This window comes from Schistocerca americana, chromosome 3, assembly GCF_021461395.2.
Source record: "Schistocerca americana isolate TAMUIC-IGC-003095 chromosome 3, iqSchAmer2.1, whole genome shotgun sequence".
NCBI lineage: Eukaryota > Metazoa > Arthropoda > Insecta > Orthoptera > Acrididae > Schistocerca > Schistocerca americana.
In genome coordinates, this window is record NC_060121.1 from 208,720,951 (window position 1) to 208,746,078 (window position 25,128).

Consider the following 25,128-nt stretch of genomic DNA (forward strand, 5'->3'; position numbering starts at 1 on the left):
CTTCCCCTCCCTGATCACCCCTTGGGAAGAGGGTCAAGCTCACCGGTCTGGGCTTAACCCTTTCCCTCGGTACCTGGTTTCTACCAGGACAGATGGCGAGAGCAATACAGGTGCCTTTATCCTGGCCTTCGAGGGGGATCCCCTCCCGGTGAAGGTAAAGGTGATGTAAAACCTTACAGTCCACCACCGATGAGATGCTTTAAATTCTTACAGTTTGGACTCGTGTATTCCCGCTGCACCAATGACCCCCCTCTGCGGTGACTATGGGCGCCCCCTCCGTGACGGGAGTGCCTGTGCTCCCCCGCCAGTACAAGACCTTAGATCGACTTACCTACACCGAGGCTTGTCGAAAGTATGACCAGCTCCATCGCGTGCCTATAACTTTTACTTTTGCTTCAGTTACATCCATTCCCCATGCTACCTCCTCCTCTGCCCAGCCCCGCCCCATTCGCCCTTTCCTCAATCTCCCACTCCCCCTCCACATCAGTACCCATAATACCCACCCCTTCGGGTGCTGCTACTCCTCCCCCACTGCAGAAGTGCTCCCCTTCTTTGGGAGCCACCGCTACTGGAGCTCCCTCCCAGAACTCCCCTTCCCAGCACTCCCCTGAAAGGCGATCTGCAGCTCCACATGGGCTGCACGCGTACTCCGCGGCTGGTGGGCGCCAAGATTGCCAGGCGTAATTCTGTGCCCAACCTCGCTGCAGTCTGCCCTTCACTCCCTTCGCAAGAGAAGAAGCAGAAACACAAGAACAAGGGCAAGGTCCCTCCAGTACCCCCCTGATGTGCTGACTTTCCCTCCTCCAGCCAATGAACCAACAGTGTCTAACCCCTCGTATATGGACATTACCCGATCCTCATTGGTGATGGATGGCGACTCAGCGGCGTGACCAGCTTCGGTCCATTTGCTTCCCATTTGGACTCCAGCTTGAGAATCCTCCAGTGGAATTATAATGGCTATTTGCGTCACCTCCCAGAATTTCAGCCCCTTCTTTCCTCCTACTCTGCTGCTTGCATTGCTCTCCAGGAGACCCATTTTGTCAATTCTTACTCACCCACCATTCGTGGGTTCCACGCTTTGTCGGAACTAAATTGGCCCCTTGCAGGCTTCTGGTGGTGTTTGCACCTAGGTCTGCAAGGACATTGTTAGTAAATGGGTTGCCCTCCATACCACTCTGGAAGCAGTTGCTGTCAGGGTCCATTTGGCCACTCTAACCACAATCTGTAGTCTCTATATCCTGCCTGACAGGCCACCCGCATCCCTTGCCCTAACCACCCTTCTTCAACATCTCCCTTCTCCCTTCTTGCTTCTAGGGGACTTTAATGCCCACAACCCTCTTTGGGGTAGTCACACGACTACTGCCCTGGGCAGGACAGTTGAAGCTGTTCTGGCAGGGCTTGATCTCTGTCTCGTAAACATTGGTACTCCCACACACTTTAGTGTGGCACGCGGAACTTTCTCTGCCATTGACCTTTCCATTTGCGGTCCTGGCCTTTTTCCCTCCATTCAGTGGGTTTCCACGATGACTTATGTGGCAGTGATCATTACTCAATTGTTTTGACCTTCCTTCAGTATATCTCGCTCCATCACCCTCCCAGGTGGGCCTTCTCTAAAGCTGATTGAGATGCCTTCTCCTCTGCTACCATCTCCCTATGCTACCGCACAGTAGTATTGATCAGTCTACACAGACTTTGACTGCCGCCATTGTTGCCACAGCTGTTTCAGCCATTCCTTCTTCCTCTGGTTCCCCCCGTCGGAAGACGGTCCCTTGGTGGACTCCAGAAATTGCTGTGGCCATCAAAGACCACCACCGTGTTCTTAAACGCTTCAAGTGGCACCATTCTACTGCTCTCCTTCTGGTCTTTAAACGATTTCGCGCCCGGGCCCATTACCAAATCAAATTTTAGAAACAGAGTTGCTGGGAATGATATGTGGCTGACATAGGACAGCACAGTCCCTCTTCACAGGTTCGGACGAAACTCGGGCGAGTTTTTGGCCATCATCGTCCTACCGGTGTTGCAGGAATTTCTGTGCATGGTGTTGTCCTTACCTGTCCAAACTTTGTCACAGAGCATTTCGCTCAACACTTTGCCCAAGCCTCTGCATCGACTCAGTATCCATCCATGTTCCTCTTTAAAGAGCGCTCATAATGACTGCCTTTGTCTTTCGTTTCTTGCTGCTTGGAGCCATATAATACCAAATTTTGCGAGTGGGAATCCGCCAGCGCCCTCACCCTCTGTCCCAACATGGCTCCTGGACCAGATCAGATACATAACCAAATGCTCCAACACTTAGCGGTGGCTGGCCTCCGTCGTATACTGACCCTTCTCAACCCCCCTGTGGAGCGAGGGGGTATTTCCTACCAAATGGCAGGAAAGCATTGTTATTCCAGTGTTGAAACCTGGGAAGCCACCTCTTCAGTTGGATAGATACCATCCAATTAGCCTTATCAACACTCTCTGCGAGCTCCTTGAATGCCTGGTGAGTCGGCTGCTGGTTTGGATCCTTGAATCCCGCAACCATTTGTCATCGACTCAAGGTGGTTTTCGCTGTGGCCGATTTACGGTGGATAACAGTCCACCTGGAGTCTGCTATCCAGTCGGCTTTTGCCCATTGACAACACCTCATTGCAGTTTTCTTTGACCTGAATAAAGCATAAGACGCCACCGCATCCTCACCACACTTCACAACTGGGGCCTTTGTGGCGCTCTGCCCAATTTTATTCGTAACTTTTTCTTGTCACTCTTTCTGTGTCCAAGTTGGTTCCTCTTACAGCACTTCCCATCGGCAAGAAAATGGGGTTCCACAGGGTTCCATGCTGAGCGTCCCTCTCTTTCTCGTCGCCACTAATGGACTGGTGGCAGCTGCTGGGCCGACAATGTCCCCCCCCCCCCCCTCCCTCCCCTTTGTATGCTGATGATTTTCTTATATACGTCGCTTCCTCCCATCATGGGCGCTACAGAACGCTGTCCACAGGGGGGCAATCTACCAGGCGCAGTCTTGGGCTCTCTCCCATGGCTTTCAATTTTTGGTGGCCAAGTAGTGTGTCATGCGTTCCTGCTATAGCTGTACAGCATATCTCCATCCGGACTATTCCTTGATAGCTAATCCCTCAAGGTAGTGGACACCCATCGTTTTTTGGATCTGGTCTTTGATGCACTGTTGACATGGCTCCCTCATCTTCGCCAGCTGAAGAGCACGTGTTGGTTACATCTCAGTGTTCTTGGATGTCTGTGCAGTACCACCTGGGGTGCAGACCACTCTATTCTCCTGCGATTGCAAAAAGTGCTGGTCCAGTCTTGTTTAGACCACGGGCGCCCTGTCTATGGTTCTGCATCACCTTCGACATTGCAGATACTAGATCCCACCCACCATTGTGGGTTCCGACTTGTGACTGGTGCCTTCCGGACTAACCCTGTGATTAGCCTTCTCACGTGGGTTTACCATGGCTGTCCGCATTTGGTCACTCTTTTCTGAGCTCCACCACTTTTCTCCGTTGATGCACGTACCCCTCCGTGGTGCGTCTCTCGGCCACAGCTCTGTCTTGATCTCTCCATCAATTCAGAGGATTCTGTCCCTCCGGAGGTCAATCGCCACCAATTCTACTGTCTCCTCAGTTCATTCCAGGGTTCCGAAGTGATTTGTACTGATGGCTCCATGGTTGATGGTCACACTGCTTATGCTTACACCTATGTGACACACACAGAACTTCGTTCCTTGCCAGATGGCTGTAGTGTTTTTGCTGCAGAATTGGTGGTCATCTTGCACGCACTGGACAATGTCCGTTTCTGCTCAGGACTGTCCTTCATTATCTGTAGTGAGCAGTTTGCATGCTATCATCCAGTGCTGTCCTCGCCACCCATTGGTCATAGCTATCCAGGACACCCTTTCTCTCCTTGATCAATGTGGATGCTCAGTGGTTTTCATCTGGACCCCAGGCCATGTTGGGATCCTTGGCAATGAACTTGCCGATCGACTGGGTAAATTGGCTATTAATGGGCCATGTCTTGCTAATGGCATTTCGGAAATAGACATTTACTCGGCATTACATTGTCAGGTTTTGGGACTTTGAAATGCAGAATGGCACTCTCTTTCTTCGCCGAACAAGCTCAGGGCAATAAAGGATTCTACAGCTACGTGGCGGTCCTCCTTACAGCCTTTCGTAAAGCCTCTGTCGTCCTTTGCCGGCTTCACATCGGCCATACTTGGCTGACTGATGGTTATCTCCTCTATCGTGAGGACCCCCCCTCTCTGTCGTTGTGGGTCAATGTTGACACTGTGGTTAACCTCTTACTGGGCTTCCCGACTTAGCCGCCCTGCGGCGGACTTTTAGCTTTCCTGACTCGCTACCCCTGGCGTTAGCTGACAATGCCTCAGTAGCTGATCTAGTTTTACAATGTCTTCATGATGAGGGTTTTTATCACTTTATTTAAGGGTGGGACCTTCAACCTTATTGATGGGTAGAGGAGGCCATCTTGCTCTCCCCTTCCCCCTGATTGGACTGGCTTCGACTGGGCTTGGTGGTTCACCCCTACCCTGTGCCTTCCCACTCCTTTCTTTATGGGGTCTGTTTTATCTTGAGTGTCTATCTCATCTACATGTGGTTCATCCTTCATGCCTCTGTCATTAGTCACTTTCTTTCTCTCCTCTCTTCTTCTTCCTTCCTTCTCTGTCAATAATTTGTAATTTTATGGCCATTGTAGTTCCCTCTTATAGTGTGAGATTTTATCAGTTTTAGTGATTCGAAGGTCAGAGGGACTGGTGACCGCATGGTTTGGTCCCTTCTCCAATCCAAACAACCTTCGATGTCTACATCTACATACATACTCCGCAATACCATACGGTGCGTGGCGGAGGTACCTCGTACCACAACTAGCATATTCTCTCCCTGTTCCACTCCCAAACAGAACGAGGGAAAAATGACTGCCTATATGCCTCTGTACGAGCCCTAATCTCTCTTATATATCACGGAAAGACCACAAAGATAAAATAAGTTGGCGGCAGTAAAATTGTACCGCAGTCAGCCTCAAATACTGGTTCTCTAAATTTCCCAGTAGCGATTCACGAAAAGAATGCCTCCTTTTTTCCAGAGACTCCCACCCGAGTTCCTGAAGCATTTCCGTAACATTCGCATGATGATCATACCTACCAGTAACAAATATAGCAGCCCGCCTCTGAATTGCTTATATGTCTTCCTTCAATCTGACCTGATAGGGATCCCAAATGCTTGAGCAGTACTCAAGAATATGTCATATTAGTGTTTTATAAGCAGTCTCCTTTACAGATGAACCACATCATCCCAAAATTCTACCAGTGAACTGAAGACGACTATCCGCCTTCCCCACAACTGCCATTACATGCTTGTCCCACTTCATATCACTCTGCAATGTTACACCCAAATATTTAATCGACATGACTGTCAAGCACTACACTACTAATGGAGTATTCTTTACACCAATCACAAACCCTGTCCAAGTCATCTTGTATCCTCCTACAGTCACTCAACGACGACACCTTCCCGTACACCACAGCATCATCAGCAAACAGCCGCACATTGCTATCCACCCTATCCAAGAGATCAATTATGTAGATAGAAAACAACAGCGGACCTACCACACTTCCCTGGGGCACTCCAGATGATACCCTCGCCTCCGATGAACACTCACCATCGAGGGCAACATACTGGGTTCTATTACCTAAGAAGTCTTCGAGCCACTCACATATTTGGGAATCAATCCCATATGCTTGTACCTTAGTCAGGAGTTTGCAATGGGGCACCGAGTCAAACATTTTCCAGAAGTCAAGGAGTATGGCATCCGTCTGACACCCTTCATCCATGGTTCGCACGTGTACCGTACAATGGCTAGACACTGATTGCGTACTGTTCCCACCAAGGAGCAGCCCAGATCGACCACCAAAACCATCTTTTACATTGCGCCAAGCCACTTTCGTTGCGGAGGGGCTTCCCTTATCTTTTACATTTCACAATACATGTTCCCTAAGCATGAACCAACTTCCAATATACAAATTTTTCTTTGTGAACATACATATACTATAAAATTTCATTATTTTACACATCATTTAACTTTTTCCCTATATACATTGTGAACTTTAAATTTCCTGTCACACATCAATGACCTCAACTAACAAAGTACAAACACTTCATAACAACAGATACATAGTTACGTAGTCCAAATCTACTTCTAATCGATGTAGGTGTTCCAAGTGGCTCTGAGGCTTCAGGAATTCAGCATCAGAATGGTATATGGAAGCAGACACAAACACAAGGACACTGACTACCTTTCAAGGAATCCATTCGAGAAATACAGCAGCGTACATGAAATCTCAGCTCACTGCATTAAATGACATTGCTGCTGAACAGAGAGAAGATCCAGCAATGCTGAAAATCATTGAAGTCTTTCAGTAAGAATGAGGAAATGACCAAAGGAGAATTCCAATAAATATACAGAACATTGTTTAGAAGAACACATGGATGGAAGTGATTGCTCAGTATCGCAGCTCATCTACAACCAGCTGCCGTGAAGTTATTTCATGGTGCTCGAACATGTGGCCACCTGGGACTCTGGCCAGGTTTATACTGGTCATTAGCCACTGTAAGGAATGCAAGCAATGGATTCGTATGTCACATTTACATCTGGGGTACCAATTCTGCCTACAGCAGCACCATTTCATTGAATTGTAATCGACTTCTTGGTCACATTTCTGAAGTTAACAAACAGAAATCAGTGGATAATGGTCCCAGCTAACTACTTCGCACTGTACTCTGTCACCAAAGTTGTGCTGATTTCCAAAGCTCTGGAAATTGCAATATTTCTTGTAGAGGACATCACTTTGAAGCACAGAGAACCTCGTAGGATGATCTCTGGTTGTAGGAAAGAATAGTGTGAGGTAATTTCATGTTCCAACATTACCTACAGGATAAAAATTGTATACCATCCACAGATGAATGGTCTCACAGAATGCTTTAATAAGATGTTGGCAGATATTCTCTCCATGTCAGTTGATTTCGAACGGAGAGATTGGGATTGCGTTCGTCGAAGTGAGCAGGAGGAGAAAGGAGGGAGGGATGGGAAAAGGTAGAAGACTGCTGCAAAGAAGGCAAACTTCTCGATATAATAATGGGTTGTTTTGGAAATCAGCCTTATGCAAGCACAATTTGTTTATTTTTGTATTTACCCAGACATGTTTCAACACGTGTCCTTCTGTGGGTCAGATTTGTAAAGTATAATATGAAATTTATAATAATTCAACTGTTGTAGGCCTAATAATTGCTATATGTGCAATTTGCTTTGCTTTGCTTTGCTTTGCTTTGTTTCGTTTAGACGCTCACCTTAAAATTAAATCGCTAAATGAGCTGCATTATTATACACTTTTTTGTGCTCTTTTTCGTAATTTTTGTGACAGCATGTCGTCTGCAAACTAGCCATGAAGAAAATTAATGCATATTTATCAAGAACTGTTTCATGGGTAGAGGATATGTGCGTTTATGTACTTACGTATTTTCGTCCTGTTGCCTGTCTGGTTGGTGTATCAATCAGTGGCTATTCAGTGTACCGTTCCTACACAGTTTGTGCTCATTAGTTGACTTCACATGCACTTAAACAAAATGTTGCAAAACATGATATGAGCAGACACTTCTGACACCATTCTCTGTGAGAGATGTTATGTTGTTTCTGCTGCTCAGTTGTTCATCATTGTTCTTGTAGAGAGCTGGAAAAAGGGTGGGGAGGGAACCGAGAAAACAAAAGGTTTTTCCTTTTTTAGGCTGTTTGAATGTTATGTTTTACGTGCGGAGGTGTCTTTGTATAGTTCATTGAGTGTTCCAAACAGTGTTTTGTTGCATAGTTTTGTGTTTTCATTCAGGGCTCTCTTTCCTTGTATTATTGCATGTGCTGGTTCTCCTCTCTTGTGATTTTTTGATAGAGACTTGCTTCCTCTGAGGATCTTAAGATCAGTCTCCATGTTATTTGGGTGGTTGTTTTCTTGTATTAGATGATCTGAAAAAGTGGAGTGTGTACTATCACTTCTTAGGGATCTAAGGTGAACTAAAAGTTAACTGATAGATTCCTGCTTTGGAGAATTTTTCTCCTGAGGTGTTCTAAGTGCTTAGATTTTTCTGTATGGTGTTATTTGTGCGGAATGATATTTGTAGCCCTTGTTTCTTCTGTATATTTCCCACCCTATGGACGTTTTTGTTACTGTATGTTAGTATGTGCATGCTGTCCTCTTTGTAGGTTGTTTGTCTGTAGTTTGTGTTCTTGGTTATCTGTTGTGGCTGATGATTTGTTTGTGGTTTGTTCTCCTTTAATTGGTTGTTAAGTTTATCATTTGTGTGTTGTACCCATTATCTTTGGCAATTCGGTGTATCGTGTTTAGTTGAGTTTGTCCAGTGGAGTTCTGTTGTGCCTATGTAGCATACTTGAGTTTTTGTGCTTAGGGTTGGTTGGAGTTGATGTACTTGTGGCTGTAGGTTTCCTGAAAATTCCAAACTTATGTTTGTTGTTGATTCTGTATATGGTGACGTCTAAGAAATTACGTTTCATTTCCTTTTCTGTCTCAATGGTGAATTTTATTTTTGGATGAACTGTGTAATTGTTTTATTCGGGTGTCTGTTTCATCAATCAAGCAAATGATGTCATCCACATATCGGTACCAGTATATAATCTTCTGTTTGTTTGGCTGTAGAAAGAAATGTAACTTACCTCATTAAAAATTATCTTTAGTCTAAAGTTCATTAATATTGTTTTCCAACGTGATTGCCCTCAGGGTAGACCAGATATTGGATCCCAGTAACTGTGAATGTGTAAGTAAAGAACCAGAGATGTAATATTTGTTGTTATTTTGAATTTTCCAGGGTGCAAGGCACACTTTTTCTGAAGCAGTGGGCAAAAATGTTGCAAATCCCACAGCAATGTTGTTATGCGCGGCAAAGATGTTGAGTCATGTTAATCTTCATACATACAGTGAAATGATACGTAATGCAGTTAACCATGTACTCCAAGATGGCAAGGTATTACTGTAATAGTTTATTTAATTGATGTATTTAATTCTAATAAATGTGATATACTAACATTTCCTTGTTCCTAATTTCAGGTAAAAACAAAGGATATTGGTGGCCAGTCAACAACAAATGAATTCACTTATGCTGTGATTGCAAACTTAGGCTGAATAGTGCTGTGACTTGTGTGTGTATATAATTATTTATTTGAAATTGTACCTGTTACCTGCATGTAAATTAGGGGTCAAAGTTGTCTGTCCCCATGCTTTTGTAAATGTTAGTTTGTGATTAAAAACTGAAAATGTTAACTACAGTGGAACTCAGATTTTACATTTTTCATGATTCTACACCATAAATTTGTAGCCTCCTGTGAAAAAACCAATAAGATCAATGCTAAAAATTCCCCAATTTTACACTTCTTGCTATTGACATTTGATGGGAGTAAACAAGTAACACAAGTGGTGACAGAGTTAAGGAAATATTTTAGGCTGTTTTGGAGATGGGGAAATGCTGGCATAATCAACAATTGGTGTTGCCAACATTTAGCTTCACCATGCAATCAGGATAAAACTACTGTCAGGTAACAGAGAAACAGTTGACACACGCTGGTATGTGGTGAAGGAGCCCAGCCACCATCTTTTCTTGTGTCACTTAAACTCAGTCTCGCCTTTTTGCATTTATTTCCTATGTAATGTATTCAGCAACAATATTAATGAAGACCAAGTCTCGAAGAATATGCTCGCTCGTAATAGAGGAAACGTAGTCCATTTCTAGCTAGTGAACTCACCCAATAGCCAGTGCTACCAACACACAAAATGAGCTCTTGCCCTTGGATGTGCAGAGGGGTCCTTCAATGACTGGAGTGCAGGTAGGGATAAAAGCATTTTCTGAAGTGTTGGAAATATACTTTTCATGCAGATGATGTGCTATGATAGAGATGTCAGACAGAAATAGAACAAGGGTTTTGCAATAGCACATTTTAAAGACTTTCCTGTTCAAATTTGACATGATACAGTTGCAGCAACTACACACATATTTTGATCCATACACTAGATTGTAAAAATTGGCAGCAGTGATAGTGCATGAAGCAGAACTGTAGCATCTGAGCTTGCTTTCAAACTTACGTAGTGACAGAAATTCACTGAGCCAACTTCTAATAAGGTTCTGGTGTGAATTGTGAGCATATTAAGTGCAGCTCATAAGGAAAGCATTAACCCTTTTAGTGCCAAATACGATCTGATCGTGATCCAGATTTTCGGCGAAAAATGCCGGTAACGATCTGATCGTATTTGGCACTAAAAGGGTTAAACAATAACAAAGTTTGCCATTAAGCAAATGTCCACATTTATGCTTTAACCACTTAGCTGCAGTGATGTTTTTGGTTTAATTTAACGTGTTCATCAGTTTTTGCTTTTTTTCTGGGGAGCAAAAAGGATGATCTCTCAAATGTGTGTTTTGAATATGTAATTTGTGGTCGTAGCAAGTTGGTAAATAGCCCTATTACCTTTTACCCAGACACCAGTTTCAATTTTTGCTGTAACAGCATGTAATGAAATGCATTACCAAAAATTATTGCTTAAACATTGTACTGTACATTTAATTTCTTTCACTTAAATTTTATACAAATTATTGGAGAGGACTGAGAATTTTAATCATTTCCTCAATTTTGTGTTTTTTAAGCCTGGACCACATGAAAATGTAAAACAGGTGTTTGACTGCATAACATTTTTAATGTTACTTAACACTGATCTTTCACATCAGGAAAAGGAAGCTACACAATTGATATTCAGAATTTTATTCCACAATATTCTGATTCATTACATTCAAACTGTGAACTCTGAAACAGCTTCAGCCACTTTTTGAGCCAGTTCATCACAATGTTCTCTAGTATCAGCCTCAGCATAAACACGGACAACATCCTCTGTGCCAGAAGGCCTGCAAGTAATTCACAAAAACACTGAAAATCAGAAACAGTATGGACTCCCAAAATTAACAACTATTAAGTTATACTCACCGAATGAAAGCCCTTCCACTGGGGTACTGAGATACAAGCTGATCCACTCTGTCTTGAAGACCCAAAGGTGATACACATTTCCGCTCAGCATCAGCAGTCTTAATTAAATTACGATCCTATTAAAAACAGACCAAACACAATGTAACCTTGCCTCAAAAGAGTGTATATAGTGTGTTCCTTGTAGAAAAACTAGCATGACAAATCAATCCTTAACTCAAAAGTTGCTGTAGTAGGTGAAGGGGGACCAAAATTTGATCTGATGTTAAACATAGGCCAACTTTTGTGTTCAGAAAATTGTATTTTCAAACGTTGAGAACTGACTTGACATGTTATTGCTAAAGGTGCTTTTTACATATGTCTGTCTCAGTGGAAATGTCAAAAATTATCACAGCTGTCGTTTGTACTGCTGCAATTCATGACTTAGTATTTCATTGGGTAAATTTTTTACTGTAACTTTTAGACTGCAGAGGCAAGTAAGTTTTACTTGAGTAACTATAAATGGCATTCACTACCAAATGCTTAGAAGGGTGATATGTCCTTCCCACAGTTATATCTTCTGTTTGCTTTACTAATTTACTCACATGAAGTTTAAATCATTAATGGACAACAGGTAATAAATATTTCTCACCTTGACAGTGACCTTGAGTAGCTTGTTAGGCAAATCTGTATAGGCTGCAGCCCAGTCCATAACAGACCATCCACGTGCACTTAGCACAGCCTCTACTAGCAGGAGGTCAGATAGTGCATCTCCAGTTGCTTGATTGATTAGTTTCATGGTTGCAAGGAGTTGCTGTGCAGCATCATTACTAAAACATGAATATATACATGGAATCAAAAGCTGTTTAACAGTGCTGTGAATGTTTTGATGTCCTTTCAGTAACTTCATGTAAAGTCCACATACTACAGGGTTATTACAAATGATTGAAGCAATTTCACAGCTCTACAATAACTTTATTATTTGAGATATTTTCACAATGCTTTGCACACACATACAAAAACTCAAAAAGTTTTTTTAGGCATTCACAAATGTTCGATATGTGCCCCTTTAGTTATTCGGCAGACATCAAGCCAATAATCAAGTTCCTCCCACACTCGGCGCAGCATGTCCCCATCAATGAGTTCGAAAGCATCGTTGATGCGAGCTCGCAGTTCTGGCACGTTTCTTGGTAGAGGAGGACTGAATCTTTCACATAACCCCACAGAAAGAAATCGCATGGGGTTAAGTCGGGAGAGCGTGGAGGCCATGACATGAATTGCTGATCATGATCTCCACCACGACCGATCCATCGGTTTTCCAATCTCCTGTTTAAGAAATGCCGAACATCATGATGGAAGTGCGGTGGAGCACCATCCTGTTGAAAGATGAAGTCGGCGCTGTCAGTCTCCAGTTGTGGCATGAGCCAATTTTCCAGCATGTCCAGATATACGTGTCCTGTAACGTTTTTTTCGCAGAAGAAAAAGGGGCCGTAAACTTTAAACCGTGAGATTGCACAAAACACGTTAACTTTTGGCGAATTTGCTGCACGAATGCGTGAGGATTCTCTACCGCCCAGATTTGCACATTGTGTCTGTTCACTTCACCACTAAGAAAAAATGTTGCTTCATCACTGAAAACAAGTTTCGCACTGAACGCATCCTCTTCCATGAGCTGTTGCAACCGCGCCGAAAATTCAAAGCGTTTGACTTTGTCATCGGGTGTCAGGGCTTGTAGCAATTGTAAACGGTAAGGCTTCTGCTTTAGCCTTTTCCGTAAGATTTTATAAACCGTCGGCTGTGGTATGTTTAGCTCCCTGCTTGCTTTATTCGTTGACTTCCGCGGGTTACGCGTGAAACTTGCCGCACGCGTTCAACCGTTTCTTCGCTCACTGCAGGCTGACCCGTTGATTTCCCCTTACAGAGGCATCCAGAAGCTTTAAACTGCGCATACCATCGCCGAATGGAGTTAGCAGTTGGTGGATCTTTGTTGAACTTAGTCCTGAAGTGTCGTTGCACTGTTATGACTGACTGATGTGAGTGCATTTCAAGCACGACATACGCTTTCTCAGCTCCTGTCGCCATCTTGTCTCACTGCGCTCTCGAGCGCTCTGGCGGCAGAAACCTGAAGTGCGGCTTCAGCCGAACAAAACTGAGTTTTTCTACGTATCTGTAATGTGTCGTGACCATGTCAATGAATGGAGCTACAGTGAATTTATGAAATCGCTTCAATCATTTGTAATAGCCCTGTATATTGTTTTGTCTGAAAATAGTTCTATTGCCTGTTATCTCAACTGAATGTACATTAGTTATGTGACAATCTAGTATCATTTAAAACTATAGTTGCATCAATAAACTCAGAATTTTACCAGTGTGATATTTGGAATGTTACAAGCAATGAAAGTTGAAGACTACATTTTATCCATATTTATTTGACTTAAATGAACTCAAAATATTTGATGGAAACTGTTTTTCTTAATACAGTAAATTTGTTGTAAAATTGTATTGTAATTTCAATGCAAGATCAGTTCTAACTTCACTGCATTGTCCTGTTGTAATCCTTGGAAGCTCAAAAGTTTCACAATGAACATGTTACTACCTCTGGCACTACTTACGAGCTGAAGGAGTGTAAAGTTAATACTCAAAGCTGTATAGATATATGGTCGGATCCTGATAAGATTCCAAATGTTAAGAAATGTAGAATCTTGCAGTTTTAATATATAATGAGTCTCAATTGGGAACAGTTGACTCACACAAATACTTGGGTGTACCATTTTTATACTGGAATGATAAAAAACGGCATAAAGCAAATTGCGTTTCTTACGTGAAACAACATAAGCACTCCCTAACCAATTACAAATATTGACAGTTTTTAGTCAGGACATATTTCCTGACTTGCTTCACTCTTCAGAGGACAGACTTAGCCATCTACTGATGAAAGCAGTATCTAGTTAAATCGGGATTCTGAAGCAATGAGAGCATTCTCCGAAATTCGTGTAGTAAGCTCATCATTTTATCAACTGTAGACTGAAAATGAAATCCATTCTAAGTGCCACAAATGAAAAAAATATCGTTTAATCAAAATGTGGGCATCGCGCCTAACACTACTCAGTTACCGTATTTACTTGAATCTAAGCCGCACTTTTTTTCCCGTTTTTGTAATCCAAAAAACAGCCTGCGGCTTAGAATCGAGTGCAAAGTAAGCGGAAATTCTGTAAAATGTTGGTAGGTGCCACCACAATTAACTTCTGCCCTCGAATATATGTAGCGCTACAGAGGCATGTTTTGCAGGCACAAAGATAAACACTGGCGCCAAAACAATTAAGATTGGAGACGAAATTTTTTCTCCGCCCCGAGTTTCGACCACTGCTTTTTCATACATTATCCAACGAAGTAAATACAAATTCCGTATTGTTCATCTTCGAATGTAGCAGCCTTTCAATATGCTATGAAAATCTGACTGGCAAGACTGTTTGGGATGTTTGTCAATATGGGCAACTCTACGTTCTGAATTTTCTCCTACTTGTGACAAGAGATGGTTGCTAATAGGAACTTTTATGAATTGTGAATCACATGCAGTATTCTCTTCACCATATTAATACGAATATAAACATTTTGCCATGTATTCTTTGGTGTTTGCTGCTATCTCAATTAAATCCTGTCTGCCTAATAAACTACAAAACTAGAATGAGACAACAGCAAACGCGGAAGAATATACAAATGCCATGTTTATATTCGTATTATTCTTACGCCGAATAGTGATACAGTCAGAAATGAAGCACGACAACTGACTAGATTTTTAAATCTAAGATGACTCTAATTTCTGTCCAGAATGTAATGTACTAAAGAGGCGTGTGCAAAGATTTTCAAACAAGATTTTCTTCTATCACATGCAGTCTATTATTTGGTTCTTGTTGATTATTATCAAAGAAAGCAGCAGTGTGAGTAACAACAAATAGCAGTCTCTTGCCATTGTTTCGCTAATGAGACGATTCCTTTTTTTTTTTTTTTTTTTCCTCTTTTATTGGAAGCGGCGGTAGCGCGCACAAAAGCAAGACATGCCGCCAGCAGCGACAGGTCGAAAACACTCATTATCAAAATGCGACAAGCAATGCAAGACACAGTACAATAATGCATTTTCAGCTTAGAGTGACATAAACACCTATAACAAAGAGAATGGCACTTATCAGATCAAAGAAAAATAAGCAATCAATTCAAACCAGACGAAGCATGTGAAAAAGGAAGGGTACCCGTATAAATACAGACAGAGCGCCTGACACATAGCAATGGCTACCTGGTAAAGCTTAACTGTTAAGCTTATGACTCGAACCAAACTACTGTAGCTGTATCGTCATTCATTCGATCTAAATTGTGTCTCATATTACAATGGACCAACTTTGTTTCGATTAGGAGGTTCGGCCTAAAACTTTTCTCTCCCCTTGAATTTCGAGTCTCAAATTTCAGGTATGGCTTAGATTCGGGAAATTTTTTTTTCCTTGATTTCGAGTCTCATTTTTCAGGTGCGGCTTAGATTCGAGTAAATACAGTAAATCTGGGCTACCTGATATTTACTGTGGAAGTGGTTTGAATAATTGCCACAAGAATGCATCTGAGTCATGTGCCAGAGGCCCAGAACTGCCACATTAGCCATTGCTGTTAGTTTGAGTTTACGATTCCATGGTGTAGGAAATGTTTGTTTATTAATAAAATGTTTGTTTAGTGCAGTGTAGCGCTATTATGGACATGGTAAAGAAAAGCTGTGAAGGAACTGTTCTCAACTCAAGAAAAAACTGTGAGTCAAAGGGGAATCCAACCAGAACATTATGCTACCTGAAAAACAACCTCAACCTGCTGAGAAGTGTGAGGTTCCCTTAGACCGTGTCAGAGTTTTATGTAATGTTCGTCACAGAAGACCGTTTTTGACAACAGTGATGAAAAGGGAGATTTCTCCGACTTCACCAAGGCAGCAAAAGACTAAATCTGAGAATTTCAAAGTTTTCGCGGATGAAAAAAATACTACTTTTGGTGAATCAGCACCATGGAAACAGAAAAATGGGCTCAAGAAATGAGTTAAAAGGTAAATAACAGAAGAATTGGAAACTGGGAAGGAGATTGAACAATAAGAAAAAAGATGATTTGGAAAAGTGGTTGTTATAGTGACAGGCATTGTCTACAGACTGGTTTCTGAGTGGGAAATGATTGGTACCAACTATTATTTCGACACTGATCTGTGGACTGTGTCTTGTGACAAGTGTTTTTATTGTGTGCAGCTCCAATAAAGTGTGTCTACTGTCACCTTAAAAGTAAAAGAATGTTTTGTTCTGATTTGCTCATCAAGCTGCTTCATAGTTTTATTATTAAGATAATTTTTAAGATCTCATAACCTGAGATGCACAGAAATCTTTACATTTGTACTTACCATGTAAGTAAGACAGATTCGAGCTGCGGAAGCATGATTTGAGAGTTGTTTACCTGAGAAATGTTATGTCATATCTAATAATGAATAAATATAGTATGGAAGTTTTGGTAGAATGTAAACAAATTGAGAGTGAAAGTAAGAAAGTAACAACACCAAATAAACATGCAGGTAGGTGTGTGTGTGTGTGTGTGTGTGTGTGTGTGTGTGTGTGTGTGTGTGTGTGTGTGTGTGTAAGGGGGGGGGGGGGGAGATGATTGGTGATTTACCATAACAGTCTACCTGAAATAGCATATTGCCAAATGTATTCTTTGGTAATCATTACTGAATACCCTACTTTTAAGGAATATAGATCTATTCCTGTGATCTCTGTTACTTTGTACGTCAAAATAAAAAATCTTACAGCAGGAGCCACTATTTCATTTATGGTATTTCAACACTTTAGTTTTGTTTTCTCACAGAACAATATTTGTCACTATTTCTGCTTATTTCTAACAGGGTTTTTAATAAATTATCTTCCTTCAGCTATAAGTTGCAATACAAATTTGGGAACTTCCAGTGGAGGGAAGCAGTCAAAATCTGTTGCTGCTAGGATTGTTCCCTTCTGTTCTAGAGTACTGTGAACAGTTTCATTTTATGCAGAAACTTATGTGGAGTTGCTTAGGTCCATTGTTTCTATCACTGTAAGGAGGAGAAACTTAAAAAGTTATTGATGAGACTACACAATGAAATGTATGCTGTTGTACTGCATTTACAAAATCATATTTGTTGTGTCTAGACAAGACAGCCTAGACACAATGAGAGGAAGCCGAAAGGCATGCGCTTAAACTCACGCAGGCTGGCGTGAAGTCTGAAACAGGATACGTAATGAATGCTATAAAGAAAAGTACGTAGCTGCTGGAATACTTAACTTTAATCCACAATTGGTGAACATTGGTCTTGTTGATACAGGATTATCATCTCAATATAACTTGGTGATGGCGCCTTGCTAGGTCGTAGCAATTGACTTAGCTGAAGGCTATGCTAACTATCGTCTCGGCAAATGAGAGCGTATTGGTCAGTGAACTGCAGCTAGCTACGTCAGCTGTACAACTGGGGCGAGTGCTAGTACGTCTCTCTAGACCTGCCGTGTGGTGGCGCTCGGTCTGCGATCACTGACAGTGGCGACACGCGGGTCCGACGTATACTACCGGACCGCAGCCGATTTAAAAGCTACCACCTAGTAAGTATGGTGTCTGGCGGTGACACCACAATATTATTGAAAACTTAGGCATTCTGCTGAGGTATATCAGCTTTGGTCCCTCATTACTACTGCACAACACTTATTAATCCTCGAGCGGAACACGAGAGGTCTCACAGCATATTTGTACACATGTAAAAAGTAGTTGTGTTTTTGTTACCAAGATGAACACGTAGGAACAAAATCTTAGTTTAGTTAAAAATGATAAACTTTCATTATATCACTCTGATGCTGCTTACAGTGTAACACAACAGTATTGACACATTCGAAGCCTTAAATAGCGCAGATGCATCAGACCACAGCCAACCACTTATTTGACTGCTAATTATCTCATAAACAACTGCCTCATTGTGGGATTGTGCAACTAACTCAGAATCTGTGTCATTTTCTTACACAGATCTTTCATTTTTTTCTCACCTAGCTTTCCATTGGTTTGATATTACTGCTGCTCAATTGGACGTATGACAGCAGAAGTTAGCAATGTGCCAGATGAAGAAATAGGTATGGACTCACAGCAACAATGGAACAGTACAACAGACTTATTTGTGGTTGGTGCACTTTATACACAGGAGTGTCCGTTCAAGGGTTAAAGTCACATTTCCACAGGCAACGAAAACTTACACAATCATCCGCCCCCACCACCACTGCCTCAGAAGCCACATGTGCAGTCAGAATTCTACTGGAATTGTTTTCAACATGTCAACTCCAATAAACCATGTGGATGAAAAAGTAATTTTGGAGATTGTAGGTCAAGGGTACAGAAATGTTAATGAACACAAATGAAAGTATTTTGAACAGAAAATCAACTGTTATTTGAAGAGTAAATGAATGAATAATACTTTATTTTGATTCCTATTGAGCCATATTTCTTGTTCCATACAGAAGGCAGATACCCATGTCAGATGACATGGAAACTTGCATTAACCCATTAGTGACGTGTGTTGCCATATGGCAATGTTTGTAACACTTTTTTAAAATCGTTGATTCCACGACATCAAGGAAGCGAGAGTGTTGGCAGCACTGGATTCCGTTCTGCAAGACTGTAAAGATCACAACAATGCAACATTTTTAACAATACATTTACATTCTGCAGCATAAGCAGTGTTGGAAGTCGTCGTTTGCTGAGTGATGAAGAAAAATGGAGTATAAGTTCGAGTAAGTATGATTTACACAGTAACTTACGATATATAATTTGCTTTTTTAGTATGGTTGTGCTTTAAATACTCAAATATATATTCTTTGGAGGTTACTGCTTGCTGTGAAATAAATTACGTTCGTTTAGGCCATTTGAACGTCGGTGTTGCCATATGGCAATGCTAGGCGCTTGTACTCAGTAAAAAGATGAATTTTCTCTTTTTGATTTTAGAAGAGGTTTCTCGCTTGTTGAGGTGCTGGAGATTCTTTATAATGACAATATTGAAGGTGATGTGTTTGTTGAGTCCCCAGATCCGAATGTAGACATAGATGAAAATTCGGGAAATGAACATGTTGTCGGGTAAGTATGCCTATCATTGGTTTGTAATTGTTTGTATACTGATGCCGACTTTATTATGATTTGCTATTTCATTTCTTATTTTTATAGATTATTAGACAACCTGTCCTCTCGTCAACTACGAGCTAATGCTGAAAAGGATGCCAAATAACGGAAGGATCGGTGTTGATTATGAGCACTGTAACCCACCGGCACCATAAATGCGTACTGCACAAGATCCAATTGTACCTGAATGTTAGATGTCGCCATACAAAACAGTTGGATTTTGTATAATAAAGCAAGAAACCAAACTATATCAAGAGAGAAGTAGCAGCAGTGTACTTGCAAAGACACCAAGCTTTACCAAAAGGAGCCGAGAGACCATCTGCATCAAGGGCATGTTCCGACAGCCACATATCAGATTCAATTAGGTTTGATAAGACTGACCACCTCGTCCAGCACACAGAAGGAAAGAAGAATAAAAGGTGTGCACACAAGGACTGTAAATCTATTGTGAGAACAATGTGTTCAAAGTGTAATGTGGGATTGTGTATTGACTGTTTTCACGTAAAATAATGCTGAGTTCAAGGTTTGATTTTTGATTATTAATTGTACTGTGTTATAAAGTATCAATCGTATGATGAAGACTGAATAATAAATTTGCACAAAACTTGTATATGTAATAAGAAATTTCAATAACCTACTTATTTTAGTTGAAGTTGTAATCCATATAAATTGAGGTAGTGAAGGCGCCTAGCGTTGCCATATAGCAACATCAAATATCTCACTAATGGCGGTAATGACTTTCGTTGAAACAACTCTGTTGTGTCATTTATGCCTTTTACAGACATACTAACGAAAAAAAAATTTTAAAAATCACGAAAAAATCAATTCCGGTGCTAATGGGTTAAGCTGCATGTAACACCAAGGTACCTGACAGCTGGGGATTCTCTTAGTGTGTTATGCTAGCTCTACTTACAGTAACCAATAACAGATTGGAAAGTAAAATTCTAATCTAAACAGTACTCTCCTATGAAACTTCCTGGCAGATTAAAACTGTGTGCCGGACCTGAGACTCGAACTCGGGACCCTTGCCTTTCGCAGGCAAATGCTCTGCCAACTGAGTTCTGCAAGGTTCGCAGGAGAGCTTCTGTAAAGTTTGGAAGGTAGGAGACGAGGTACTGGCAGAAGTAAAGCTGTGAGATCAGGGCGTGAGTCGTGCTTGGGTAGCTCAGTTGGCAGAGCACTTGCCCGCGAAAGGCAAAGGTCCCTAGTTCGGGCCTCAGTCCGGCACACAGTTTTAATCTGCCAGGAAGTTTCATATCAGTGCACACTCCGCTGCAGAGTGAAAATCTCATTCTGGAGTACTCTCCTTTGTTTTAATTCTTAGAGTTAGTGACAGTTCTGAAAGGTCAAAGGTTGTAAATTTTACTTTTCTGTACTTAATTTTGTACCAAATGTTGTACTATTTTCCATATCCAGTCATCATTCAGTGATTTCACCAGTAAAAACATAGTTGAGAGTTGCACGGGATTTTTATTTAGGTCAAGAGTAGCAGTCTCCAGCATACTTATTTTCCAGGAACACTATACACAATCATGACTTGATTGCAGTGTACATCGAAAACATCTGCACGAGTTAAGTGCATGGTACACACAATTATATGAGTGTGGATAAATGACAATTATGGCTAGAATCATACCGCAGTGTAACAAATCTAAGAGTTAAGACCAAACTTCAGTGACTGTAAAACATAAGCTATCTAAGAGCATTCTTCATCTACTACTCATGAGGAGGAAAGCTGTTTTATTCAGTCTTGATCACTTTTGTTCAAGGCACTGATCTAAGATCATAATAAAATAAGTATCACATTTTTAGTTATCAAATGTAATGACATGTAGAATGGGACATTATTGTGTATTCACAACTGAAGATCAAATGCTGTATCATTATTGTCATGTACATCGTGACAGATTTACTATATGCTGTATTTGTTCCTGATTTATAATTGAATGGAGATTTTGGTTATGGGTTGTCACATAACTGATTATGATGTCGCAACACAGTTGAAGATGATTTGGTTATGACAAACTAGTAGTGTAATAAATTAATACAGCTGTATGTAACAATGAACTTTTCAACAATTATTCAGATGGAAAAACCACACATGAACCAAAGAACTAAATTAATATCCTGAACTTGCTATTGCACACACTACATGTAGCTAGGAGCCCCAACATTGCAAGTGCAGTATCTTGCAATGTAGCATTCTGTGTCATTGGCTGACTACAGCACAGTGTGGCATTTCCACTGTTGAGTATGTGACAGGAGCCCACCTCCTTTCTTAAAATACCCAGATGGAGGGAGCTCTGCTGGTAACATCATTCCTTCAGTGTTGTGCATTCAACTGGCACAGCCTCTGCACCAGTCATTGGTGAAATGTATGGCTAAGTTACTCCAGCCACATCAAACAGCATAACTGACTAACCAAAGCTGCTGATCTACAAGTCATCAGCTAGCCCTGATGTTCTTGCCACTGCTTGACACTCCAGCCAGTCTCAGAGTGTCCCAGGTTTGACATGGTCCTTGCACACTTCTTGCCAGCATCGCAGAGTGCCAGCAGTACTCTACCAGCTGCTGCTGTCTCAGCATACTGCTGGGGATGTTACAATTGGCACATAGGCCACTACTGTCAAAGTACTGTATGGAAGGAGTCAAGTAATAAACAACGTTCCTGTTGAGTAAGCATTCCTGTCTCTGTGCCTGCGGCGATACTGTAGAACACGTCCCACAGCTTTCTGTTAAAGCCACTCCACAGCCAGAGCCAGCCCTTCCCTAACAATTATAATCATTCTATTAAAAGTAATACAACTGTACTTAAATATAGTAAATTATTTGCAAGATTGTACTGTAATTACAATGAAAGATCAGTTCTAACTTCACTGCATTGTCCTGTTGTAATCCGTGGAAGCTTAAAGATTACACAAAGAACATATTACATATAAAATCTTGCAGTTCTCTAAATATCTTCAATTACGACATAATGAGTCATAATTGGGGACAGCCAACTCATACAAATACCTGGGTGTATCTTTTTGTCCAAGAATGAAACGGAATGATCACAGAGGCATAAAGCAAATGGGGGAATTCGTGTCACTGGCAGGATGATGGGAAAACGCAATCAGTTTAGAAAGGAGATCAATTACAAAACACTCATACAACCTATTGTAAAATAGGGCCAACAAAGGATACTGAATGTATACAAAGAAGGGCAGTATGAATAGTCACACATTTACTTAACCTGAGAGAGACTGTCATAAATATGAAGAAAAAAAAAACCTGAACTGGCAGAGCTTGGAGATAAATGCCAACTATCCCACGAAAGCTTACTTTTATAGTTTCAAGAGCCAGTATTAAGTGAGGTGAGTTGTGAACATCCAGTAATTTGGACTACTGTGATTTTTGTTTCAGCTTGTTTCAGAATATAACAAAATATATTACCTAGAATCTGCAGCAGACTTTATTATAAGCTCATCAGCTTTCTGTCCAAACAATACAGTCCCATGGCCATTGGCTTCAAAATATACACCAATATCAAATTCTTGCGCCTTGTGATGCAGATGTTTGACACCAGTTGGTACACATACTACTGGGACATGCTGAAAGGAAATATTTAATTTACAATATTTTAATGTCATGTGGAACACAGTGCTGTCTGCAGTGGCACTAGGTGTATTATACTGTATAACAATAACTTTCGTATCTCTACATGAAAGTTTGTTAATTACAAAAAGTCTCTTGATACAGATAGATTGTAAGAGTAATGCTCTTAACAGTGTGCATTCTGATGTGAATAGTGCCACATGGAATTACCCTGTATAAGAGGTATAACACTGCAAAGATTACGGCAAAATGCACGCCGATTCTGAGCCATGTTACGATGGACATGAAAGGTGAGAAACAAGGATTGCTAGAGTTTAAGAACAAGTTGACAACACCTGAACAAAGAACACAAACTCAGTGAGGAAAGATTGGGTGAAGGAATAGGTTATGGCTTTATTGCAGGAACCATTGTGAGACAAGTCAAGATAGCTTCAGTTATTGAAACACAGTTCATACACAGCCCACCATAAATTAAGAAATTAATGACAATCACAGCACATGGTGCAAAACAACTTTTCATGTGTTCTTCCTTTGTTTTGTGTAAGTAAATACTGCAGGAAGTGAATCTACCAAGAAGAGAGGGTTATTAGGAAACAAGAGGGAGGGAAGGGCATTGTGGAAAAGGGGAGAGGCCTTAATTACATCACAATGAGAATTTTTACGGATTGCTTGATAAGGAACAAAAACGAGTAGGCTGCTCAGCAACCCATCTGCATTACAGACAGCAAGGTGACTCAAAAGTCTGTTACCCTCTCGACTAAATATATAAAATATATATATAATGGGTGACACACAGATGGTTTACTTGAGGTGTCCGATGGCACATTATCAGCAAGTAAACTGGTTGCGTTGGTCCTAGGCTCTTTGCTTGAGAAGCACTTAGGTCTGAGCAGACACTAACTGCAAACACAGCTCTGCTGTGCAATACCACTGTCCCCACATCACACCAATTCTTTCAGTATCCTGGCAGGCCATGAGTAGGATTGTCTATGGCCTTATTGCCACACAGGAACTGTCGAGTTGTTTGGACACAGTTTAAAGACCCCTGGAAGTAAAGGACTGGCGAAACAAAACTTGGTTAAATACACAATGAAGCTTAGGTACCCAACTGTTATTATGACCTTTCCATTTGAGACTAAAATATGCTCAACAATGGATCCTAAAGGGGGGTGAGGTAAAGTTGAGAGAAATAAGATAAAATGGGACATATACCATAATGTATCAATGAATATATTCAATTTTTGAGAATATTTAGTAAATGGATAGATAAAAAATCTACTCATCAAGTGGCACTAGGAGAACACACATATAAAGGTAAGTAAATTTGCAAGCTTTTAGAGGCAGTGGCCCGTTCTTCTGGAAAAAGGGTTGAAGGAGAAGGATTTGTGAAGTTTAGGATATGGGAAGAGTTCAGAAAAGTTGCCCAGAACCCCAGATCAGGTGCGACTTATCGGACTGGATCAGAAAGAAAGACATTGTTTGTAACTGCATCAGACGAGATTTGAAAACCTGGGAGCTTGTAGGTAGAAAATGGAACAATATGCAATATAGAGATCACTGAAAAAAAAAAAAAAAAACATAGTCCACAAATTAATAAGAGTGGAAAGCTAAGTGCATTGTATGTGGTAGAGGGGGGGATAGACAGGCCAGAAAATAAAACATGTAGAAAACTAAAAGAGAGTAAGTAAAGGAATAGTTACAGAGAAGAAACGCTGAGACCAAACAAGTTAACATAAATTAAGGCCAGGCCACGTGGGTGGTGACAATCAAGGGCATAATGTAATGCCAGTTCCCACTTGCAGAGTGCTGAGAAAAACTGGTGTCTAGGGGAAGAATCCACATGATACCTGTGTTGAAAGAGGCACCAAAGTCTTAACTGTTATGTTGTAGAGCATTCTCTGCAACAAGTCTTACAGTGGGGACAGTCACAGGAGTAGAAGCCACAGGGTACGAAAATGGGTGTAGAAGGAGCATAGGGTCTGAGTCCAGGTGTGGTGAACAAAATTACAGACACAATGGATATCATTTCAGGTCAGGATTTTAGGAAGTCACTGCCTTGTCGAAATAGCTAATTAATACATTTAAGACCAGAAAAATATTTATTGACAAGGGTTGTACTCCAAACTAGTTTTTTTTGGAGGGATCAAAAGTGTACCAGGATTGGACATGGTGGCCTTGCAGATGCAGACACTTTACAGCACTGCATTATCATTCTCACCTCATCCTTCACTGCACATAATTACCTCAACAGCCTAGTTCAATAGGAGATATCGCAGGTCATCATGCCCAATCCTGGTACTCATGATCCTCTTTAAAAAAAGGTACTTCATG

At 41.2% G+C, this 25,128-nt stretch overlaps 2 protein-coding genes across 2 annotated transcripts in view; one reads left to right on the forward strand and one right to left on the reverse strand.

Annotated features, from left to right (window-relative positions):
* The window catches only part of LOC124605350 (probable isocitrate dehydrogenase [NAD] subunit beta, mitochondrial), a 70,143-nt gene extending 60,804 nt beyond the window's left edge, over positions 1-9,339 (forward strand). The window contains exons 8-9 of the mRNA XM_047136971.1: positions 8,877-9,032; positions 9,116-9,339. Of these exons, the coding sequence (XP_046992927.1) occupies positions 8,877-9,032; positions 9,116-9,190 (231 nt within the window). The 3' untranslated portion in view covers positions 9,191-9,339. The remainder of the gene's footprint in view (positions 1-8,876; positions 9,033-9,115) is intronic.
* Positions 9,340-10,799: 1,460 nt separating this feature from the next.
* Positions 10,800-25,128, reverse strand: part of LOC124606951 (phosphoacetylglucosamine mutase) — a 140,203-nt gene continuing 125,874 nt past the window's right edge. The window contains exons 9-12 of the mRNA XM_047139073.1: positions 22,636-22,793; positions 11,663-11,840; positions 11,035-11,150; positions 10,800-10,955 (exon numbers count right to left, since the gene is read on the reverse strand). Coding sequence (XP_046995029.1) covers positions 10,844-10,955; positions 11,035-11,150; positions 11,663-11,840; positions 22,636-22,793 — 564 coding nt within the window. The 3' untranslated portion in view covers positions 10,800-10,843. The remainder of the gene's footprint in view (positions 10,956-11,034; positions 11,151-11,662; positions 11,841-22,635; positions 22,794-25,128) is intronic.